This window comes from Rhinoderma darwinii, chromosome 5 (assembly GCF_050947455.1).
Source record: "Rhinoderma darwinii isolate aRhiDar2 chromosome 5, aRhiDar2.hap1, whole genome shotgun sequence".
In the NCBI taxonomy this organism is placed as follows: Eukaryota; Metazoa; Chordata; class Amphibia; order Anura; family Rhinodermatidae; genus Rhinoderma; species Rhinoderma darwinii.
This window is the reverse complement of record NC_134691.1, coordinates 111,995,966-112,011,127: the sequence shown is the minus strand read 5'-3', so window position 1 is coordinate 112,011,127 and position 15,162 is coordinate 111,995,966. Positions and strand designations below refer to the sequence as shown.

The following is a 15,162-nucleotide window of genomic DNA, read 5'->3' as shown; positions in this document are numbered from 1 at the left end:
TTACCGGTTTCGGTCAAAACGAGTTTGGCCGAACCCGGTGAAGTTCGGTGCGCTCATCTCGAATTTGACACTCCGTTTGGATGTTTGTAAACAGAAAAGCACGTGGTGCTTTTCTGTTTACATTCAGGAGTTTGACAGCTCTTGCGCGAATCACGCAGTTCGCACGGAAGTGCTTCCGTGCGGCATGCGTGGTTTTCACGCACCCATTGACTTCAATGGGTGCGTGAGTGCGCGAAAAACGCACGATTATAGAACATGTCGTGAGTTTTTTTCTGCGCACACGCGCTGAGCGCAATTCACGCATCGTCTAAACTGCCCCATTGACTAATATAGGTGCGTACGACATGCGTGCAAAGCACGCGCGTCGCACGCGCGTATAATACGTTCGTGTAAGGCCTCATTTACACGAGCGTATTATACGCGCGTGCGACGCGCGTGCTTTTCACGCGTGTCGTACGCACCTATAATAGTCTATGGGGCTGTTTAGACGATGCGTGAATTTTGCGCTGCGTGAGTGCGTTGCGTAAAACTCACGACATGTTCTATATTCTTGCGTTTTTCACGCAACACGCACCCATTGACTTCAATGGGTGCGTGAAAACAACGCATGCCACACGGACGGTCCTGCGTTGCATGCGCGAAAATCACGCAAGAGCTGTCAAAAGTATGAATGTAAACAGAAAAGCACCACGTGCTTTTCTGGTTACAAACATCCAAACGGAGTGTCAAATTAGAGATGAGCGCACCGAACTTCACCGGGTTCGGCCGAACTCGTTTTGACCGAACCCGGCAAAAAATGTTCGGGTACGCGACGTCAGGAGACAGTCACTGCCCACGGTGCTCAAAGACTTAAACTGTTTCAGCACCATGGACAGTGACTTTCGATCACAATATACATATACGTGTAAAAAAAAACAGAAGTTCGGACTTAACGATAAGTCCCGGCTCCTTCCTCCAGTCCGACCTCCCGGGATGACAATTAAGGCCAAGTGACAGCTGCAGCCAATCACAGGCCAAGCACAGGCTGCAGCCAATCACAGGCTGCAGCGGTCTCATGGCCTGCCGCGTCATCCTGGGAGGTGGGGCCGGATGACAAGAGAGGGACGCGTCACCAAGGCAACGGCCGGGAGACCGGACTGGAGGAAGCAGGCAGTTCATGGTAAGTTTGAAAGTCTTTTTTTATTCACAGGTTGGTGTATATTGTGATCGGCATTCACTGTCGAGGGTGCTGAAAGAGTTCCTGCCGATCAGTTAGCTCTTTCAGCACCTTGGACAGTGACGGGCGTTGACTAGCCTCATCTCTATGATGGCGGCTGCGCGAAAATCACGCAGCCGCGCATCATACACGGATGACACACGGAGCTGTCAATTGCCTTTTGCGCACGCAAAACGCAGCGTTTTTTTGCGCGCGCAAAACGCACACGCTCGTGTAAATGAGGCCTAAATGAGGCCTTAAATTGTAACATGTTGGTTACTTGTAGCCACCACTAAAGGGAGCTTAAAAGCTATGGACAACTTTGCACTGAAATTTTTGTTATTGTTCATTAGCTTCCTAAATGCAAAATTAAGCAGCTTTCTAAATACCATTTTGCTGCTGTATAGTAGGTGCAGCTCCTGTAGAGAGTTGGTGTCCAACAAAATCTAAGTAAAGAGCTTCAGTCCACTTCACCTGATAGGCTGACGTAATCTGCTCCCACTCGCTCCCTCCCTTCTCTCAGTGTTAGAGATAGGGGCAGGGAGGGAGAGGAAATTGTACATGGCAGGTTAGAGAGTGGAGAGGGGGGAAAAGCTTCCAAGTATTCAGGGAGGGCGGATCACAAGAGCTGTGTAGAGAGAAAGCTGTGCTGATACATGAGATCTAGTGAAGGCAAAAAAATGTATGAAACTAGGAGCAGGTTGTAAACTGCATATCTGGGGGTCTGAAAATGGAATGACTATTGCAGCCTGAAAACTAGTGCAACTTTTTTAACTCCAGGCAACCACTAACATGTAAAAATATTTATTTTCATGTCAAAGATGTCCATAGCCTTTAAGAGCTAACTAAATACTGTTATACATTGAACCCAAAAGTCAACAAAGTATTTAGTACATTTCTAGGTTCCCCTGGGCAGCAAGAATGCTATCTTTTACATTATTGAGTTATAACATTAAAACCATACAAGGAACCCCCCCCCCCCACTGCTCTGTCTGCACTAGGCCCCCAAAGATACTTAAAGTTTATGTACACCTTTGAAATAGCCATTTTTATTAAAAAACAAAAAACTTTTTTGTGTAACTTTCTAAAGACTTTGTATTAAAAATAATTTTTACTTTTTGAGATACAGGTGCTTTGTATTCTGTATACAGAGCAGCTGTATCATGCGCTGAGACTTGAATCTGTCAGGTCAGCGGGACTGACGAGTTCACTGTCAGCGGGTCTTGCGTGTCAGATCCACCTGTTATGGATCACATCTAAGTTATAAACTTAGATGTGATCAGTAATAGCTCGATCTCGCTGACACTGAACCCGTCAGTTAAGAGGACCTGATTGATACAGGTTTCAGCGCTGGATACAGCTGCTCTGTATACAGTATGCAAAGCAGCTGTATCACAAAAAGTCAAAATAACTTTTAATAAAAAGTATTTAGAAATTTGCACCAAACACACTAATAGACATTTTTATTAAAAAAACACAATGATTTAAAAAGTGTACATAGCCTTCAAGCACTCCCTCTTAGCTAATAACCACCCCCTCTGCCATTTATCATCCAAAACGGAAAGAGATCCATGGGAAATTAACCCCTGTGTTCTCTGCAGGGATTCTACAAGGTAGTTTACTTCAGGAACATGAAGAAAATCCTGTGTAAAGGAGACCTTAAGCTTTTTTGTGTACAATAATAAGCATCAACACCATCTCTGAACTAGATAAATTCCATATTAACCCCTTAACGACGAGCGACGGATATATTATTCGCAAGCAGGTGGTAGTTGCCGCATAGCGATGGATAGATCCATCGCTCTGATCGGGTGGCTACTACCAGTGTACCCACACAATCAGCGGCAGGACTCCGGCTGTTATACACAGCCTGGCTCCTGCCACAACTGCCGGAATGAAAGCGCGCTCCGATTCCAGCAGTTTAACTTATTAGATGCCGCTGTCAATAGTGACAGCGGCATCTAATTTGTTTGACAGAGGCAGGGAACACCTTCTGTCACACCATCGGCGCCCCCACAAAGAAATTGCGGGGAGCCGTTGGGTTTCCATGGCAGCTGGAGGCATAACAAAGACCCACAGGTCTGCCTTTAGTAACTGCCTAATAGGCCATGCCGGATCGGATACTCTGATAATTTTTTACGGACCCGATTCACCCGCTAAAGTGAATGGGTCCGTGAAGACTATCGGGTGCCACTCGGATGCCATCAAAAATGGCTTGAGTGCCACAACGGTGGTGTTCATGAGGCATAATACACTGACAAGCAATAATGCTTTGGTATATTAAGTATACCAAAGCATTATATAAGCGATCAACAGATCACATGGTGAAGTCCCCAAGTTGGATAAAAACAAAATTTTTTAAAACAGTTAAATAAAGTTTATGAAAAATAATTAAAAAAGATTACAGTAAAAATACATATAAAACCACTTTTTTGCCCAAAAAGTGGTTCTATTTAGTAAAACTGTAAAAAAAATACAAAACCCACACACATATATAGTATCGCCGCGATAGCAATGACTCAAACAATAAAAAAAAAACATTAATTAAACCGCCCGATGAACAGCGTCCAAAAAAACTGAAAAAACAGTGGCAAAATTCCTTTTTATTCTCCCATTCCCACCATAAAAAATAAAAGTTAATCAATAAGTCCCATGTACCCTAAAATACTATCAATGAAAACTACACCTTGTCCTGCAAAAAACAAGCCCACATATGGCTACATCGACAGAAAAATAAAAACGTTACGGCTCTTGGAATGCGGCAATGCAAAAACAAGTAATTGTTTTTTTAAAAGGTTATTTTTTTGCAAACGGTTAAGAAAACATAAAACCTTTACATATTTGGTATCCCCGTAATCGTGCCGACCCATAGAATAAAGGTGACATGTTATTCATGCCGCATAGTGAACAGCGTAAATTTATAATGTGAAAAACGTCCTAAATTCTTTCCTAAAATAAGTTTAATAAAAGTTAATCAATATATGATATTCACCCAAAAATGGTGCAATTGAAAAATACAACTTGTCCCGCAAAAAACAAGCCCTTATATAGCTATGTTGACGGAACAAAAAAAAAAAAAGTTACAACTCTTAGAATGCAACAGTGAAAAAGCAAAAAATAATCTTTGGTCATTAATCTTAAGTCTAAGTTGGAAGGACGTGTGCTTGTACTAAGGGATGGTAGGCAGATGAGTAGAAAAACAATAAGTGGTAATGTGCATAGACTTAGAGGTTTAGATAGCTTGGTAAAGATGAGTTATTGTGGAGGAACTAGTGCTCGTCCATGCTTTGTACCATCAGTAGTTTTTACTCTATCAGGCTCTTGGGTCCTGCTAGACACAAGGCCTAACATAGCAATTGCAACTTACTATTAACAGACTAATAAGAATTGGCTGACATTTTTGTTGCTTTCATATGATATTGCACATTATTTCAAAGTGCCGTTTTTTTTGTATCACAGGTAAATTAATCCTAATATATTGAAATAGTAAACTTATTTATCACCATAACTAAATCTATCCATCTAACCACCCTAAATAAAACATTGACGATACAGTAAATTTATTCTAATTATATAGATTTTTTTTAGTGCTCATTTCATAGCTGATGGTTTTAGAAGGAAATGATGCCTTAACTTAATAGATGTTTTATTAGTTCAATAACATATTACTTGAATAACTAGCATGAATAATTAGTCTTAAGTTCCACCCTTGTCATATGACAAGCCACATTTTATATGCTCCTTACTTCTACCTTCCTCCATGTTTCTACATAGAAGTATATTTTCAACATAAGGAATTAGATATTGGAAGAAGTAATGGATCTAAATAATGAAGAACGCTGAATGAGCTTGCTCAGAAATAAGGAAAAAATACATATGAGACCTGTAAAAGAAAATCTTTTGTGTTCACACGTGCTATTTTCAGACGTTTTTTGGGCCGTAAACGCCCCCCAAAAAACAGCAAAAATGCGGGGGCTGTCCTCCAAACACCTGCCCATTGATTTCAAAGGGAAAAAAGGCGTTCCGTTCCCACGGGACGTTTTTATAAACGGCCGCGTAAAAGAATGCCTCGTAAAAATAAGTGAATGTCACTTCTTGAGCTGTTTTTGGAGCCACTTTTCATTGACTCAATAGAAAAACAGCTCCAAAGACGGCCGTAAAAAATTCCGCAAAAAAACGCAAGTTGGTTAAAAAATGGCTGAAAATCAATATTTTCAGCAGTTTTTTGTTAAGCGTGTGAACATAGCCCAATGCTGCATTCTACGTTACTAGTCCTATTTTCTAAATATTTGACCCTTTCCATTAACTGACAGAAAGAAGAGTTCTTGAAAATAGTGAGGAAATAAAGCCCAAAAACTGGGAAATGTTCATAGAGATGTGCTAAACTAGAATATTATACAAAATTTTATAGACTGCAATAAATATAGACTCTTCAATTCAAAATATGGAAAAACATACTCCTCATAGTAATTGAGTACATTTACCATCTGTTTTTAAATGGCTTCTTCTCCCATTAACTGTAAAAAGTTGTCTAATATAAAGTTCCCTCAAAAGACAAAGGGGCATTCCCTCCGTCTGGAGTAGGAAAGGTTCAATCCCAGGGACGACAAGCCTTCTTTACTTTAAAGGTACTCTTACATTTTCATCCTGGGTCGTGTAAACGAGCGCCGATCAACGTTGATCGGCGCTCGTTTGCTCCTTTCACAAGCGCTCTTTACTCCCATTGCTTATCCCCATACATTATCATGTCGGCAGCGTGTGTCCTTGTTTACACAGGGAGAAGTGCTGCCGACAAGATAATATTTTACATTTTTAAAAAGATACGATCAGCAGACGAAGGAGCGTTTGCTCGTTCATCTGCTAATCGCGGACTTGTTTACACAGGGCAATTATCGGCAACAAGCGTTATATGAACGATCGTTTGCCCAATAATTGACCCGTGTAAAAGGAGCTGTGAATCTGTGGAATAGTCACCTCAGGAGCCGGTCACAGCAGGAACAGTAGATGGCTTTAAAAAAGGCTTAGAAGTTTTCTAAATAATATCGGCACTTATTTGAATGTACAAAATACTTGTTTGAATCCAGTCGGATCGATGTAACTAGGTCCGTAGCTTTAGTGTATTTTTTTATTTAGTGTAATAATAATGCGGATTGGTCCAAGTCACATTATGAAAATACTGCACTGAGAAGTCTCAAGATCCAGTAACAGCACATTTCTTGGACCAGCACAAGTGATAACTCGGGAGCTCCATAAGTTGTTCACAGGTTAATCCCTCTGATGCTAACATGAAGATGAACCAGGTCTGAACACGTCCCCATCCTATAACTGTGCCCACTCTGCCAATAAAGCCCCTGTATATAAATGTACTATATGAATTAATAATATTGGTTTGCAGCAGCTGTTCTTATTTGAGCGGATTTTACAATGAGTGTATTTATTAGTTGTTCTAAGAAAATATCATATAAATGCAAGCAAGTCTGGATGTTTTTCCATATCATGGTTACAGAATGCACGGTGACCCATTCATGAATGATTTGTCACTGTCCAAAAATGTTGTCTGCAGAAGGCAGATAATACATGAGTTTCCCCGAGACAATTTATTTCCTGTGTGCTCAGGAACAGAAATTTGCTTCAGAAGCAAACTGATTTTCTGGAATCTTTGCCCTAATTTCTTTCCATACAAAATTAGATTGTTAAAGTCTAAATGCAGTGAAAACCTTAATGAAACTGGACAATTTGAATATAGGAGAAGTTTAATTATCTTTATTGGTTCTCAAATGTGGGTCCCACTAACAATGGCCATCAGATTGATAAATTGGGATAATTATAAGGAATGGTAACGCTAATGTTCCCTCAAAAAGGTTAATGCAATTTGCATCCATAATTTTTCTTTGGTTTTGCTTCTTTAATTGTCTGCAGTGTGTTCACATAATACAGAATTAGATTTTATAACTGTAAGCATTTATGTGTGTGTGTATAGTTTTATATATACTGTATCTTTATATCTATCTCATATCTATCTATCTATCTCATATCTATCTATCTATCTATCTATCTATCTATCTATCTATCTATCTATCTATCTATCTATCTATCTATCTATCTATCTATCTATCTATCTATCTATCTCATATCTATCTCATATCTATCTATCTATCTATCTCATATCTATCTCATATCTATCTCATATCTATCTCATATCTATCTATCTATCTATCTATCTATCTATCTATCTATCTATCTATCTATCTATCTATCTATCTATCTATCTATCTATCTATCTCATATCTATCTATCTATCTCATATCTATCTATCTCATATCTATCTATCTATCTCATATCTATCTATCTATCTATCTATCTATCTATCTATCTATCTATCTATCTATCTATCTATCTATCTATCTATCTATCTATCTATCTATCTATCTATCTATCTATCTCATATCTATCTATCTATCTATCTATCTATCTCATATCTATCTATCTATCTCATATCTATCTATCTATCTATCTATCTATCTATCTATCTATCTATCTATCTATCTATCTATCTATCTATCTATCTATCTATCTATCTATCTATCTATCTATCTATCTATCTTTTCACACATTGAGAGGGTTTCACTAACTCTAGAGAGACTAATATACAATCACCATACTTTTATTTACCATTATGTTAGTGGTGTTGCCGGTTATGGTCCCTTATTCATTCACAGTGGTGTTTTACCTGCTAGAAAAATCCCTCTAAATGAATAATGCTTACTTAGACAAGCTTGACCAAAATATAGAGCAATTCTACCCAAAAAAAATGTTTATACAGAGTTACAATCATGATTTAGAAAAACCAAAACCAACAAAAAAAACACTTCCTAAATAATTTTTTTTAATCGTCCCACTTCTGGCTTAGATAAAGCTCAGAACTAAGATATGTCAAACATTTATATCTATGTAAAGGAAATAATAACCACTGTTGGCACTGTAATATATTGTCCAGAGCTGTAGTAACTTTTTAACCTCACTGGCCAATACAGAAGGGGGCGTCTATGCTGATTTGCAGGGTAACATTAAACATCAAACATAGTATGCATTTGTAAGAACATTATCGTTTTTCTGCTCTTCTGTTACATATAGATGTAGATGTACAAGCATTATTTAGCAGAATGACTGGATTGGACACCAGGTTCACGGTATCTGAATCCCTGCACTCACCTCTATCATTTACAGCAAATACAATGGATGGGGTGTTGGACTGTGTTGTGAACCAGTATGCCTATAGCTCTGGAGCATTGTTGGATAAAATACTATTATAAATACTAAAATCCCCAACTTTATGCCTTCAAAATATATTTTTTTATGTTAGCTGTATGGCAGTTATTGGGATATTTAGGATATTATTTTCAATAGAGAATGCACATATTGGTTCTTACACTTACTAAGTAAACTGAATCCTTTACTACATACCAGAATATTCGAGTTTGTGAAACTATAAATACTTTGTCTTAAATTTGGAGGAAATCATATTAATAGAATTTCCTCGAGCTAGTATTGTAGACCAGCAGTCTGACCATCCTATTAAACAGCTACACTCTATTCATCCTACTCTACATCTGTTAAGTTTTTGGTGAATAAGAGGTAGAAATTAACAGAGGTCAATAATTCCTGTGCTCACCAAAGGTTCATTCAGATGATAAATCAGAAAAGGGTGAAGTAAAGTAAGTTCTATGTTCTCCACATTAGCACGATACAGAAATAGATATCTAATGTGCCATGATCAATGGCAATGAGATCAATGAAATATATGTCCTTGTCATTACTTTGCATTTCTCATGTCCAGAAACTAAATGAATTTGAAATGGACATAAGGGCAATAGTGAGCAAAAAGTGGAGCTGTAAGCTTATTTACCAGGGCACTAGACGGATATGTCAATACTTTTACCTGACTTCTTCTTTGAGGGAACCCTTATTGGATGATCTGATGAGAGCCATACTATTCTTTCATTGATATGATGCACTATTTAAGGCAGTTATTGACAACCTTATTACCATTGGGGACTCCCAGGGAACCCAAACTCCCAATTCTATGTCAAAGAAGTTTGGTAAGGGAAAACATTATAATTCTTGCCCAGTTTTTTCACCATATGTGTAAACAGCTAAAAAAGAATTAATCACGGGAAGCTTAAAAAAAAGAACATCTCACATAATACACACATAATAATAGCATGCAGTGAGTAACATTGATTTTATGGCACATAAATGAAATGAATTGGTAATACCACATTTCTTATTTGCAAGAGCAAGTGCAAAGCTAAAAACTTCAAAATAAAAGCAAATTAACAATGACACGTGAGGAAATAAGCAGTAAACTGCGGAATGATGATGATAATAATATTGATTGATGATAATAGGAAGAAGAAATGAAAAATGAGTCGTGTGTACTTGAATGTCTGACCTGTTAGTTGGTCGTCGCCTGCAGCAGGGGCGATGCGAATGTATGGTGTTGTAAGCTGAGTCACGATTATCGCAGCTAAGGCAAAGGAAGAATTCCGGGTCAGCATGCATGAGGAGGAGAAGAAAAGCCAGACTGAAGCAAGGCCGACAAGAATACGGTCAACGTTTCACCAACTGTGCAACATCATACTACCAAAACACCACATTTTCTAGCTGAGAGTATAAAATAGCATGAAGGAGAGTAAGAGAAAAGAGTTCACTGTGGTAATGATTCAGTAATTATCTGGTTAGAAATTGTGAATAATGAAGACATGCAATTTACTCTAGATTCTTACATAGTCTATGCCTCCCCTTATTTCTAAAATGGATAATATAACAATATGGATATTTGTGGCTCCATTCACAAACTCACAAAGCCAATAGAAGCACAAACACACAGCAGCCAATGGACTAAGAACTGGTTAATATCGCAAAAACAACTGCAAGCACTACATTGTGTTTAGTGTGTAGAGTAACTCATATAGCTACAGCTTTATATTGTATCTACTTCGTTGTGTTGTACTATTTAAAAAAAAAAATTTCCTGTGTTCTAAGGATTTATATTGCTTTAAAGTGTTTGCTGTTTTGCAGTCTTGTAATTTAAAGTCTACCATACTGTGTAGAGGCAATTACTTTGTATCAATATATGGCATAACAATGAAAAAATATTGGTGTATTCCACAAAAACATCTGCCATCGGTATGAGCAGGTACTTCTGTTTAGAGAAGGATAATGGCTGCAGCTCTCTGTATATATAACATGTAAAGTGGGAATTGCTTCTTCGTCTTGCATTTTAGTATATTTTTCATTACTCAATTCCATTAAGTGACTTAATTCATATCATATTGTTGCACCCATATAAATTAAAAAGCATTAAGATGATAACCTTCAGTATTCACTCATTTATGACATAATTAAAGCAGTTGGAACAAGATTTTGGTATTTTTAGTACTGAGCAAACTTCTCCATATCATGCAAAAAAGGTTTTTAAGACTTTAGAAAGTAAGTACGTTAGCATCTTTTTTACAAATTTAGAAAGCTAAAAATTTAGGACTTTTTCCAGAATGTATTAAGTTTTTACTATTGTAAAAGTGTGAAAGGGTAAATATGGGTAATACACATTTTGGGTAAATTATGCTAAGTTTACATCCCATTTAGGTATTATGTTTGGAAGGACAGTTTGAAATGTTGTACTGAGTGTATGCCCGAGATGTATGCCACTCTATGCCTATACAATTGTATACGTCTGCTACTGACTCCCATTGGAAATACAAACAAACCTATATTGCATGGTATATGTTGTTATCACAATTATCAAATCCTGAGATTAGGGAAGAATTGGGAATCTTATATTAACCCTTTTAGGACCAAGGGTCATCGATGCCTCAATGACCAGGCCTAAAGTTTTGGCATACATTCATTTACACAGTCATAACTTTTGAACTACTTTGGATAACTTAACACTTTTTTTTAGCTAACTAACCTACTATTCCTGTCTGCCTATTCTAACATTAAGGGGCACAGGGAATACAAAGTACATAATTTGTAAATGTGTGTGCGTACATCTATATATATATATATATATATATATATATATATATATATATATATATATACACATATATATGTATTTGCCTGCAGTGTTCATTGTATAATAGTTTTTCTTCACTCTTCTTCTACCGTTCTCTCAATCAGTCTCCTACTATCTGCAACACCGGTGACAGAGTGAAGGAGGCTGAGAGGAGAGGACAAGTGTGAAAAGTTTGTTTTACAATCAAACTTTTCAGAGATCACAATGATTCGTTAATCATGGTGATTACATGCTCAGAAGCTGAACTAATTGGTTCGGCTATCAGTGAGCAGGATGCTGTGGTGCTGGGGACACTGAATGTGCCGGTGTCAGAGCGCTCTCCCCAGGGACCTGAATCTACATATTAGAAGCATGAAGGGGTTAATAGTAAAGCCTATTAAATGATATGAGTAACTTAACTTGGCGCAAACGCAATAAAGCAGTGCGCTCATATGTATATCTCCTAGGTTAGAATAGGAACTTTCCACTACTAAACTATGAAGCCGCCATGTCATAAGTAAAATAAATGTAAGTGCCAAATCACTGCCTTCTACAATATAAGCTTACTTATATCCTGCAGTATTCCCTGGCACGTTGCAGTGTTCTGATCAGGTATGTGTTGTGCTTTTGAAAGCAGTGGCCAATGGAAATAGAAAGAACTGCAACTAACTTTTACACACACATAAGGGTATCTGGAGGTTCTCAGAACTGGAGATATGTGACATTAAAAAGGCTCTGTCACCAGATTATAAGTGCCCTATCTCCTACATAATGTGATCGGCGTTGTAATGTAGATAACAGCAGTGGTTTTTATTTTGAAAAACGATCGTTTTTGAGCAAGTTATGAGCTAGTTAAATTTATGCTAATGAGTTTCTCAATGGACAACTGGGTGTGTTTTTACTTTTTACCAACTGGGCGTTGTACAGAGCAGTGTATGAGGCTGACCAATCAGTGAACAATCAGCTTCATACACTTCTCATTGTTCCAGCCCAGCTTCTTTCACTGCACAATCACACTGGGCTGTGGATCATGCTGGGCTGGAACAATGAGAAGTGTATGACGCTGATTGGTCACTGATTGGTCAGCCTCATACACTCTGAACAACGCCCAGTTGGCAAAAAGTAAAAACACGCCCAGTTGTCCATTGAGAAACTCATTAGCATAAATTTAACTAGCTCATAACTTGCTCAAAAACGATCGTTTTTCAAAATAAAAACCACTGCTATTATCTACATTACAGCGCCAATCAGATTATGTAGGAGATAGGCAAGTTATAATCTGGTGACAGAGTCTCTTTAAGTAGAGATTATGGGGCAGACGTTTTTCTAGTCACATTGAGAAAAAACCTTGATCAACATCTCCCCAGTCTGAAATAGCAGCAATAGATAACATTCAACTGCACTGTAAATAGAGTTAAGGAAGGATGAAGGTGAAAGGTGCTTATAAACATTAGAGTTTGCAGATTTTGGCAGGACCGGCCGACCATCTAATGTGTATGGGGCAGATGATGGGGAAAGAAGGATCGGGCATGTAGGATTTCAACAAGCACAACCATTCATTCTCATGAGAGATAAGTTGCCGCCAAGTATGTCTTTCAGCAGCTTATTCCCTTCTCTCCATTGAAAACACATACACGCTCAGCCAAGAGATCATGTCTATGGGAGGGGGGTCAGGAGGAATAACTATGGACTGAACATGCTTTCGGCCAACAGTTATCTAAGGTGTATGGTCCTTTAGTGTTCATTGAACGCCTTCATAGATCACACAAATTTGATTGGAGATAAGTGCAGCCTCCTACCCCACTCCATGTGACACAGTCTGAAAATCTGAATACTAACAAACAATAATGGATCTGCAGTGTCAAAAACTCCTTTCCATTCTTTGACCCTATTGCCACTATTTTCCTAGTCATGGAAATAAATTCACTGGTGAATACTCTCCAGGTCAGTTTTATACTCCAGAGATTGAGGAGAACAGTTAAGTTTCTGGACTTCTGGGAGTATAACAAGGTGGGTGTTCAACTGAAGATTAAAGAGGCTCTGTCCCCAGATTATAAGTGTCCTATCTCCTACATAATCTGATCGGCGCTGTAATATAGATAACAGCAGTGGTTTTTATTTTGAAAAACAATCATTTTTTAGCAAGTAATTCTTCGATCCATTACTCCCAGGGGATAAAAATGTGTACTGGTCATTTGATAATAGACAATGCCTCCAGGCAGGATGCGATGTCTATTCAGACTCCCGACACGTCGGTAAAGTTACTGTGGGATTTACGCACGGCATAGCGTGATCTCGCGGGATCACGCTGTGCTGTGTGATTAAGTCCCACAGAAACTTTACCGAAGTGTCGGGAGTTTGAATAGACATCGCATCCTGCCTGGAGGCATTGTCTATTATCAAATGACCAGTACACATTTTTATCCCCTGGGAGTAATTAATCGAAGTTCCTATTAAATGACAGCAAGCAGAAATCCTGAAAAGTGTGATTAATTGATATAGAAGGTATATTAAACAATTGCATAGCTTTTCGTCATACAAAGACCATTTGTTGAACACCAGAATATCCCTTTTAAAATCTCTGATTCTAACGCTAACGCCTCATGCACATGACCGTTGTGCCACTCGGGCCGTTTTTTTACAGCATCCGAGTGGCACCAGATTGTCTTCACGGACCCATTCACTTTAGAGGGTGAATCGTGTCTGTGAAAAATGATCCGAGTCCCCAATCCGAGGAAAGATAGGACATTTATGCTATTAGTCCTGCCATTCAGAAAACATACATCAATACCTAATTTATACTCACAATTACATTATAATTTCGTGCCATTCTTTGATTTTAGAAACAGTTAAAAAAGGTAAAAGGTCAAAGACAACAGCTGGAAAACCACACAGGGACAAGTCTCAAGAAAATGAAGGACAGACTTTTTCTGAAGGATTTCTAATTTACATAGAACAGACTGAGTGCTATTAGAATTGTGGCAAGCGAGAGAAAAAGATCATCTACCATCTGCAGACAATTAAACCCAAAACTGCTGCTGCATAATATTTGGAAATATCCCTCTGCAATGTTCAGATAGAGCGATGTTAATGGATGCTTCAATGCTAGTTATGTGCCTTAAATATCTTAATAGAATCCAACTCTTTATTATTGGGATTATGGTTCCCCCATGATATGATGTCAAAGACCACAAGAAGTCCATGCAGTCCTGTACTCGGTTTAATGGTCCATTGCCCTGTCTATGTCACAATGCAGATTTAAACTAGGAATTTCATATCCCGGAAGTCTTTCTTTCTATGACAAACATTTACCTTGCTACCATTTTAATACAATTCATACAATATTTATAAATCTAAGAGCAGAGCAGCAAATGAATTAAATTTCAGCGCCTTTACTCCCAAAAGCTGCCCCTTGGGGTTCCAATATAAGAAAGTAAGTCATTCTTCAAAGTGTGCTGATATTAAGAGAATGCAAATGGCTTCAGGTTGTTGAAACACATTGAGAAACTGTGCAATTTTGAATTCTGCTTTCACATAAAACATAATCTTTTGTAAGGGAGATACCGTCTAGAAAACGTTACTGATTTATTCAAACACTATGACTATGCCACAAATTGTAATATTTAAAGCCAACTTATTATAGGCAAAAGGTATTCAGCTATGACACATAGATGCAGTATAAGTTGAGTTCTCAAGTACGTACCTTGTTGGTTTATTCAGGTAAAACTAGTATCATGTTCTACTTCATGGTCAGTAGGTCTTACTTTAAAAGTGTATCTCAACCTTTGAACTCCAATTTACAGTTTCTATATAGATGTAATCTACAGAAAATTTAGATTAATTCTGGAAATACATTGCATTACCTTGTCTTGTACTTATACTGAGTCATGGTTTGTACTATAGTCCG

The 15,162-nt window shown here is 38.0% G+C and overlaps 1 protein-coding gene across 4 annotated transcripts in view; it reads right to left on the bottom strand.

Moving 5' to 3' along the window:
• The window catches only part of PTPRM (protein tyrosine phosphatase receptor type M), a 748,757-nt gene that overhangs the window by 257,697 nt on the left and 475,898 nt on the right, over positions 1-15,162 (bottom strand). For 2 of the 4 annotated variants that reach the window (XM_075826409.1, XM_075826410.1), the window contains exon 14: positions 9,648-9,722. The exons of the other annotated variants lie outside the window; for them this stretch is intronic. In XM_075826409.1, coding sequence (XP_075682524.1) covers positions 9,648-9,722 — 75 coding nt within the window. The remainder of the gene's footprint in view (positions 1-9,647; positions 9,723-15,162) is intronic. 4 annotated transcript variants of the gene reach the window in all.